Here is a 10,472-nt window from a genome sequence, read left to right on the forward strand (position 1 = left end):
ATCATGCTTGGGCTAGAAAGCAATGTGTACCGTAACTATATGCAACAATCGTAATCATTTCCACACCAGAAAGAGTGGAGCATGTTAGAGACCTCTAAAACAAACCCAGTATTAAAGTAGCACAGAAACAACTTTCAATCAATGGGCACATGACAAATCCAACAAACTCACCATGATCCGTGCGAAGCATGAAATGTAGTAATGTTCTAGTAAAAAAATGATCAAATGCTTCAGGGATTCAAGAAGCAGAGAACTCAACAGAATCTTAACTATCATTGCCCGAAGAAAACTTTAAGTCAATTTGGGTAAGGCATGAACCTCCCCAAACCTAGAGTAGTACAATTAAACACCAAAATTTCAGGTCTAACATCAAAATTAAATTCAAAGCCAAAACTTGTGAACAAAAATATTCTATTACAGCAAGGTAACAAGACGAACTAACGTAATCAATAGGACCTTCTAAGCCTTAATGGCATACTTCCTCAAAGGGTAGTACATCTCCTTCTTCTTCTCCCTCTCGGTCTTCAAAGAAGACTGTGCAATACAACAGCATAACAAAATCACACCCCAATACACACCAAATGAAAAAACTACAAACTGGGCAATCTATCTTTTCAACAATCACAAAAACCCAATGCAGATCAACTACATATAAAATAAAATTTGTCCACAATCGACGTCGGTGTAGTGTTTCATATACTATAAATAAACTATATCAAACAGTTGCATCAAATGCCATTACAAGATAGTTCATCATTTAAATTTCTGTTCAAGTATAAATAAAAGCAAACGAAGTCGAAAAACGTTAGTACCTGGTGCTTGGTGAGCCTCCGGCGGATGGCCCTGGTCTTCTTGGGACGGAGATCAAGAGGCAAGAGCTTCTTGTTCCTGTACACTTCTCTGAGAGCAGCCTTCTGCTTCTGTGACATCACCGTCAACACCTGGGCGATCGACAGCCTCACAACCTTGCTGCGAAAACCAAAATTTCAATACAAAAAATCAAATTTCTCTTCGTTTTCTGAGATTCCAGAACAAAAATCAGGAAAACAAAAAATTGGGTTTTGATTGTTACATCTTGGAGAGCTTGTTGGGCGCTCCGCCGGTGACCTTAGCGACGCGGAGGAGGGCGAGCTCCGCCTTGAGATCCTTGAGCTGAGCCAAAAGGTCAGCCTTTGTCTTGTGCCTCAGCTCATGTACCTTGATTCTCGCTATCACAGTTTACAAACAATAAGAACAAAATCATCAGCAGAAAAGGATAATGTTTTGGGGAACCGAAATCGCAGAGAGCAAGTGGAAGTACCCATTGCTGCTGCTTGCGTGCGAGCGAGTTCGGCAACGGCGGCTCCTTCTCTTTAGCTTGACGGGAAAATGAAACCCTAAATTTTGAGTAGCGGTGGATTTAGCGGGATTTTATATGTAGCGTGGGTGTGTGGACTTTAGGTTGGGTATGATTGGGCTATTGCTGATTTGGGTTTTAGTTATACAAATGGAAGTGGGTCTTAGTGTGATGACCCAATTAGTCAAGGAGCCCACTTTGAAGCCCATGTCTTGAGAAAGCTCAGCCCAAATTGTGTAGCATGTCTATTCTTTTAGTACAAGCTTTTTAGCCAAAATAGTCCATGAGATTTGCATAACACATCATTTTGGTCCTTGAGATTGAAAATCAATAGAAATGGTCTCTGAGATTGTCCACCATCCATTATTTTGGTCCTTCCGTTAAAAACTCCGTTAAGTGTCCTGCAGTTCTTGGTCGGAAATTTGGGCAATTTTCAAAGTTTCGTAACTCAATCGTTTCTCAACCAAATTCAACTCATAATATATCAAAATAATATAGGAAAGTGTAGAATAAGATCATACCTATTGGAAGCCCAATGGTTATCGGAGATGGCCGGAAAATAGCTTGAAATGTGACTGGTCAATGGGAAAATTGGGAAACTTTAAACGTTCATAACTTCTTCAATACTCAACGAAATTGAGTGATTCAAAAATAAAAATCATACTTCTCAATGAGACAAATAGAATGGTGCCTTTGTTGACTGCTAATTCACTATAGTTTGGCTAGAAAACGGCTCGAAAGTGACTAACTAGAGACCAAGATAACCACTTTCAAGCCATTGTTCGGCCAAACCGCGCTGATTTAGCCATTGAAAAAGGTACGATTCTCTTTATCTCGTTGAGAAGTATGATTTTCGTTTTTGAATCACTCGATTTCGTTGAGTATTGAAGAAGTTATGAACGTTTAAAGTTTACCCAGTTTTCGGCAAGTTTTCCAGTTTTCCTGCGGACCAATCACCTATCAGGTTATTTTCGGACTATCTTTGGAAACCATTGGGCTTCCAAATAGGTATAACCTTGTTCTACACTTTCCTATCTTCATTTTGATATATTATGGGTCAAATTGGGTTAAGAAACGATTGAGTTACGAAGCTTTGAAAATTGCCCAAGCTTTCGGCCAAGAGCTCCAGGACACTTAACGGAGTTTTTAACGGAATGACCAAAATAATGGATGGTGGACAATCTTAGGGACCATTTCTATTGATTTTCAATCTCAGGGGCCAAAGTAATGTGTTATGCAAATCTGAGGAACCATTTTGGATAAAAAGTCTTTAGTAAATATTGAAGCCTAAAGAAAATGGGTAACTAGGGTTCAGTAATTCTCCTCCTTACATCTAATTGAATGATCTTTGGTTTGATTCATAGAAATTTTGATACCCAAGTGAGACTTAAGATCATATCTTTGTGTCAAGAAAAGAGGAAAGGGACGATTCCAGGCTTTGGATGGAGAAGTAATTATCAATCACCATAATTAATAGAATAAGAAGTATTTGATATAAATGTTTTTTTGATATATTCAACCATAAAGAGGTGGATTAGGTTAGACCAAACACTGAGTCTGTAACTAACTAGGTATAGAACTCAATAAAAATATAATACGTCTTCGTCATTCATATGAGGCGAACTCAATATCTCTAACTTATAAGTAAAATCAAAAATCAATAAACTGTAGTACTACTTGGTAAAAAAAATATTTGATTTTTTTAAATAATAAAACATTGTTATCATTTTAATATAAGCACTCACGAAAAAGTGTTAATTTCTTCACAACCATTTCAAAACGAAATTGGGAATGAAGGTAGAGGGAGAATTTCCTTCTTTTTTTTCCTTATATACGTAAAAGAGAGAGAATTGGGACTAAGAACAAAAGGCTTCATCCAGAAACTCATTGACCATCAGCAGTCATGGCATCCGATCATTATAAGCCTAACCTGATTACTTAATTGGGCTTTTGCTTCACTAATGGGTTGAACCCTTTTCTTATTTGGTTTCAAGAAGGCAAAGTCAAGCATAGTCCCATTTAGTAGCATGAGATTTTGTTGTTGATATTGTTGTATTGGATTCAAGGAGGCAAAAGCCGAAAAGAAAAGAAACTACAAGATAATTATTCTAGGCCGAGCATTGCCCGTTTTATCGTCTTGACTAACAAGTAGCATGTGAGTAGAAGAGGGTCATCCCAAACAGCGTCAAGTAGCAAATTCTGAAGTTTCTTTGTAGTTGGTTCTCATAACAGAACTGGAAAACAGAAAGGGAATGGGAAATATAAAGGAAGAAGCAGAGAGAAAATCAAAGGAAAAATGAATTGAGAAAGCTTGTATTTCTGAAGGAAAATGATACACTTGATTGATTGATTCTTACACCAGTACTTGGCTTATATAGCCTCTATGTGCTAACTAACTCTAACAATTTGAATTAGTTACAACAATATTAACATACTAAATGCCAAGTCATCATCCAAGTCATCAGTCTTTAATTTCTAATATTGCCATGTCATTAGTTGATTGCCAAGTCATCATCACCGTCAATATCCCCCCTCAATCTCAACTAGGATTTCCTAGTTGCAGATTGTAACAATGCTTAACAAACGCAGGAATGTGCAATCCCTTTGTGAGAATGTCAGCTGCTTGATCATCTGTAGGAATATACACCACCTCCAGATCACCTTGTTGTACTCTTTCTCGGACAAAATGATAATCTGTGTCCAAATGTTTGATTCTCGAATGAAATACAGGATTGGCACTCAATGATATCGCAGACATGTTATCACAATGGATCACATGTGGATGAGGAAGAAAAACATGTAAATCTTTTAAAATATGTCTCACCCATGTAATATCTGCAGCTGTATGAGCTAATGCTTTATACTCAACTTCTGTGGAGCTTCGGGAAACTGAAGTTTGCTTCTTTGACTGCCAAGAAATAGGATTATGTCCAAGGAAAACAACATAACCTGTCACTGATCGTCTGGTGTTAAGATCTGCAACCCAATCTGCATCTGAAAATGCATTCAAACTTACTACTGCAGTTGCAGAATAGAAAATACCAGCTTGAATTGTACCTTGCAAGTATCGCAGAATTCGTTTAACTGCTGTTAAATGAACATCAGTTGGTGAAGTCATGAATTGACATACCGAATTCACTGCAAAGGCTATATCTGGCCGTGTGAATGTCAAATATTGAAGAGACCCCACAATACTTCTGTAGATACTAGGATCAGCCAATGGTTTACCTTCTGTCACAAGCATCAAATTATGAGGCTTGCAGGGAGTTGTAGCAGGTTTACAGGACTTCAAACCTGTTTTGTGTATAAGGTCCTTGATATACTTTGTTTAATTCACAAAGATATCTCCATTATTCTTATAGTGAATCTGCAACCCGAGAAAGAATGTGAGTCTGCCAAGATCTTTCAAATCAAATACTTCAGACAATTCTTGGATTGCTGTATTAATCATGGAAATGTTGGAACCTGTGAGGATAATGTCATCCACATAGAGTAATAACATCACAATATCATCACCATCCTTCTTTGTGAATAAACTGGTATCTGATAATGAGGCAGTGAACCCCATTGCAACTAGATAAGTAGTGAATTTTGAATTCCAGGCTCTAGGGGCCTGTTTAAGCCCATATAGAGACTTGAGTAACCTGCAAACATGATTGGGATGTGAAGGATCAATGAATCCTTGTGGCTATTTCATATAAACCTCCTCCTGTAAATCACCATGAAGGAATGCATTTTTTATGTCCAATTGTTTTAATTCCCAATGATTCATTGCAGCAAGAGACAAAATAATTCTCACTGTTGTATGTCTGACAACAAGACTAAAGGTCTCTGAATAATCCACTCCATGCTCCTGTGAAAACCCTTGGGCAACCAATCTAGCCTTATATCTGGATATACTCCCATCTGCATTCTTTTTCAGTTTGTACACCCACTTACTCCCTACTATGGATCTGTCATTAGGTGGAGAAACTAAGTCCCAAGTTCCTTATGCTCTCAAAGAATCATATTCTTCTTGCATTGCTTGCTGCCAATGTGGTATACACGAAGCTTTCCTGAAACTTGATGGTTCTGCAATAACAGTGACCTAAGTAACAAAAGAGAACCCCCCAGAAAATGGTTCATCTTCTGTTAATTGAAGTGTATGTAGCTCAGGAAATGTGGCCAAATATGCTGCATAATTTCTCCTTGGAATTGTTCCACTTTTCAACCTTGTTACCATAGGATGCTGAGAAATGGAATTTAACATAGATGTAGAATTCGCAGAATTTGTATTATCATGTGCTGAGATAGGAAGAATTACCTCCAATTGTGAGCTGTGATGGACAGTCAACAAGGGTGATGTGGAAGAAATTGGAATAGAGTGATGATGATGAGGAGTGTCCAATGTTGCTGAATGTGATAAACTTGAAGAACTTGGAGTCCCAATTTCAGATATAGACTGACTGCATTAATATGCCCCAGACTCTATTGACTGTCTTGAGCTGAGTTAGAATGTGGCAAGAATTCTGAAGTGTGATCTTCCATAACTGGAAGTTGGACCAATATTGGAACCTGTCTAGGCTTCTGTAAATCTGAAACCTTTTCTTTATGCTTTGCAAATGACTTCTGATATGGAAAAACTGATTCATCATGTATAACATGTCTTGATATAACCAGTTTGCTAGTTTGTAAATTATAACAAACTACGCCTTTGTAACCATTTGAATAACTCAGAAAAAGACATTGAGAAGATCTGAGCTGTAACTTATTGTCATTAAATGGTCTAAGATACGGATAGACAGCAGTGCCAAACACTTTAAAATGAGACAATTCTGGTACTCTTCCAAACACACACTGATATGGAGATTGCATTTCAAGAACTCTGCATGGCATTCTATTAATTAACATAGTAGAATGTGAACAAGCATGATACCAAAACTTAGGTTCCAAATTTGCTTCAGCCATTAATGTTAATGCAGTTTCCACCACGTGTCGATGCTTCCTTTCAGCAAGACCATTCTGCTGAGGAGTATAAGGACATGAAACCATGTGTTTGATGCCTTTATACCCCAAGAAATCACTAAACAGTTTGCTCATATACTCCCCACCTCCGTCAGATTGTAAACATTTTATAGTTATCCCAAACTGATTCAACACAAAGGCATAAAACTTGGCAAAAATATTGAAAGCTTCTGATTTATTCACCATGGGAAAAATCCACATGAATCTTGAATATTCATCTACAAAATTCATATAGTATCTATACCCTTCTATAGACTTTGTTGGAGATGGACCCCATACATCAGTGTGGATTTTATTAAAAAGACTACTAGCTCTAGTTTGTCTTATTGGAAATGATTGCCTACACATTTTGCCTTGTATACAAGAAAAACACATGGAAATACAATCATTAGACTTTGTATTAACTGATATTTTTGAATCTGTCAACATTGCATTTAAGATCTCTTGAGATGGATGTCCAAGTCTCTGGTGCCAAACTGACTGTTGAACTGTCTTCCCCAAAAAAGCAGCACAATTACTTAACTGCGCAGTAAATGATCTTGAAAAAGTGCTCACTGGAATCTTGAATAACTCCCCATCATCACTCTTTCCTTGGTATAGAATCACCCTTGTGGCCTTGTCCTGTATAAAGAAGGTAAGATCATCACATATAAACCAACAAACATTGTCTCTACATAATTTCTTAACTGAGAGCAAATTGACAGTAATCATTGGAACATGCAACACATTATGCAATTTTAATGAATGATTCGATGATATAGGAATAATAGAAGACCCCATATGCTTTACAGCCAAACCTTCACCATTTCCCACAACAATCTTTTCATTTCCAGTGTAAGGTGTAGCTTGATTCATTGCATTCATATTGGCAGTCATGTGATGTGTGGCCCATGTGTCCACAATCCAAGTATCAGCTGCTGAGAAATCATGAGCTGTTGATTATGCAGATGCATTTTGCTGACCAATATGTCCTTGTGCAGTCATTGCAGTTAATGAAGATGATGGTGGAGCACCCTGATAGGAGAAATTGTTTATGTGATAACACTCCAATGCAATGTGACCTCGTTTTCCACATATCTGACAGACTATAAAACCACCAGGAGTTTGTGTATTACTGTTGTCAGCTATGTAGTAGTAATTTGGAGCAGTATGCCCCCTTCTTGAACAAATCTGACATTCTGGAGAAACCGAGGATTTGTAATTTGTATTCCCATTCCAATAGTTAGTTCTTGTATTCCAAGAATTGCCATTCTGAGATTGCTTCCCATTTCCAGAGTAATTGCTACTTCCATTACCATCATATGAATTCCCATTCCTGTTGCCATAACTTCCAGAGTAAGACTTTGAATTATTATTCCCATTATTGAACCTTCTGTAGTAGTTATTTTACACATTATTCCTCTGTTGAAAAGATCTGTTTGCCGTACCAACATAGCCAGAGCCTCCTGGAACATTAGATGGACTCCCATGATAAAAATCCCTATTAGAGTTAGAACTTTCACCATGTTCATATCCTCCTTGGAATCTCTGTGAATTAGACCATTCACCTTGCACCACCATTGCAGCCATAGAAGAACTCAGCGAGTGCATTCGTGTCTCAATACTTGCTTCAGCTCCAAGTAATTGCGCCCTGAAATCTTTTAAAGACATAGATGTTTCCCTAGCAAGAATAACAGTCTTGATCATCTCAAACTCCACAGGCAATCCAGATAACACAGCAATCATATAATCATTGTCTGTAATTTTCTCTCCAGCGGAAATCAGTTGATCTTTTATACCCTTCAATTTCAGCATAAACTTCTCAACAGATTCCCCACCTTTCTGTGAAGAATAAAACTCAGTTTTCAATTGGTTAATCCGTACCACAGATATGGATGCAAACCTGTCGTGCAAACAAGTCCAAGCTTCATGTGACGTTTTGCATCCAATGACATATTCCATCGCATCATCCGATAATGTAGCAATTAATAAACTGAGCAACGCCAAATCTTTCTTGACCCAATTCTTGTATGCTACCGTAATTTCATTTGTGACACCTGCCTCAATATCAATCACAAATCTTGGTGGACATGGCGATTCACCAGTAAAATGATCAAACAAATCATAACCCCTTAATACGGATTGAAATTGATAGCTCCATTTGACAAAGTTGTCATCTTGAAGTTTCACAATCAACATCCCTAACAACCCTTCAATTTTCACATAATCAGACATGATTGACGAATCAAGAAACACCCCAAAAAGATTCAAGAGCAACCAAGAATTCAACACTACAACAGAAAAGAAGAACTCAACAATGCTTATCAATACTGCACCTCAGCTTCGACCTTATAAAATGCAGCAAAATCCAGAAATACGAAGATCAACCCAAAACAATTTGTATACAAGAAAGATTGGCTTCGGCCTTTGTAATCTTTCAACTTCTAATACTTTTCATCCTCATTCAACAAACATGGCATCGGCCTTGAATATCATCAATTTGCAACTAAAATTCTTACTGAGACAATTTAACAAACAGTTCATCGACATAATTTCTGAAAGAGAAACTGAAAACCTGAGGTCGCCCAGAAAATTGCACCATTGAAGAAAACCGATCACGAATCACCAAACAAGCAGATAGACACAGCGGAAGACACACCATAGATCGTTCCTTGGCGATGATACCATCATAACAGAACTGGAAAACAGAAAGGGAATGGGAAATATAAAGGAAGAAGCAAAGAGAAAATCAAAGGAAAAATGAATTGAGAAAGCTTGTATTTCTGAAGGAAAATGATACACTTGATTGATTGATTCTTACACCAGTACTTGGCTTATATAGCCTCTCTGTGCTAACTAACTCTAACAATCAGTCCTAACAATCTGAATTAGTTACAACAATATTAACAGACTAAATGCCAAGTCATCAGTCTTTAATTTCTAATATTGCCATGTCATTAGTTGATTGCCAAGTCATCATCACCGTCAATAGGTTCAACATGCTATTATTTATAATTTATATCAATAATAGCAGCAAAGTTGCATGCAATGTTAACTCTAGAAAGTTGACGTAGTGAGAAAGTCATGCAATTTGAAACCCTATATATGGCTCATCCTATATCAATCGAATTATAACTTGGTATTGCAGCTGTAGCTGGTGCATGGACATCGCTCGTTTAACAACGATATAAACCAAACCCATAACCTGTCTTAGAAAGTTGACGTAGTGAGAAAGTCATGCAAATTGAAACCCTATATATGGGTCATCCTATAGCAATCGAATTATAACTTGGTACTGCAGCTGTAGCTAGTGCATGGACATCGCTCGTTCGACAACGATATAAACCAAACCCATAGCCTCTCCTAGAAAGTTGACATAGTGAGAAAGTCATGCAATTTGAAACCCTATATATGGCCTATCCTATATCAATCGAATTATAACTTGGTACGTAGTGCAATTGTAGCTGGTGCATGAACATTGCTTATTCGACAACGATATAAACCAAACCCATAACCTCTCCAAAGCATAAGGATAGTGATATCATGGATAATAAAATACCCAAAACTGTTGAATTTGGTATTCTCACTTTCTCATTGCAAAGCATGACACATGACACATGCATTGATTGATACAATCATGCTTCCCCCCAACTAGTTGCAATATAAACAATGTATATGAAAGTGATATCTGTTGTGTTCCTTCCTAGTGCAAAAATATGGTTAATAAAATGGCACGAGTAAGGGTGTCGAACCACAGGGACTGATTGGACCTCTATAAATTACTAACTTTGAAAGAACCCTAACTAAAGAATGAAAGTAACCAATTGAGAGTAGTTTTTGTGTTGTAAACTTAATTAAATTAAAATGCAAGAATTTAGTAGTGAATAATATATTAATGTAGAAGCAATGAAGATGAGGCCAGAGATTCGAATTCACCATTACAAAACCAATTTCATGTATATAAAGTTATGTCATATTCAACTACCAACCTATTTCTTGAGTTCGTTTTACATATATATATGATCAGCCATATGATGTGTGGTTTTGATCAAATTCTTCTAATCTACAACCTAATTGGGATGTTCAACTTCAGTTCCTCATTAAGAGTTTTCAGCATGCAAGAAAACGTTAAAGAACCAAAGAAAATACATGG

The 10,472-nt window shown here is 37.2% G+C and overlaps 1 protein-coding gene across 1 annotated transcript; it reads right to left on the reverse strand.

Moving 5' to 3' along the window:
* Positions 1–254: 254 nt before the first annotated feature.
* LOC114826100 (large ribosomal subunit protein uL29) lies at positions 255–1,453 on the reverse strand. Its single transcript, XM_029105869.2, has 4 exons — positions 1,301–1,453; positions 1,073–1,208; positions 813–969; positions 255–534 (listed from the first exon to the last, which is right to left on the reverse strand). The coding sequence occupies exons 1-4, from the start codon at positions 1,302–1,304 to the stop codon at positions 460–462; spliced, it is 372 nt and encodes a 123-aa protein (XP_028961702.1). The 5' UTR covers positions 1,305–1,453; the 3' UTR covers positions 255–459.
* Positions 1,454–10,472: the final 9,019 nt, after the last annotated feature.

Source organism: Malus domestica, chromosome 07 (genome assembly GCF_042453785.1).
Source record: "Malus domestica chromosome 07, GDT2T_hap1".
NCBI classification, from domain to species: domain Eukaryota; kingdom Viridiplantae; phylum Streptophyta; class Magnoliopsida; order Rosales; family Rosaceae; genus Malus; species Malus domestica.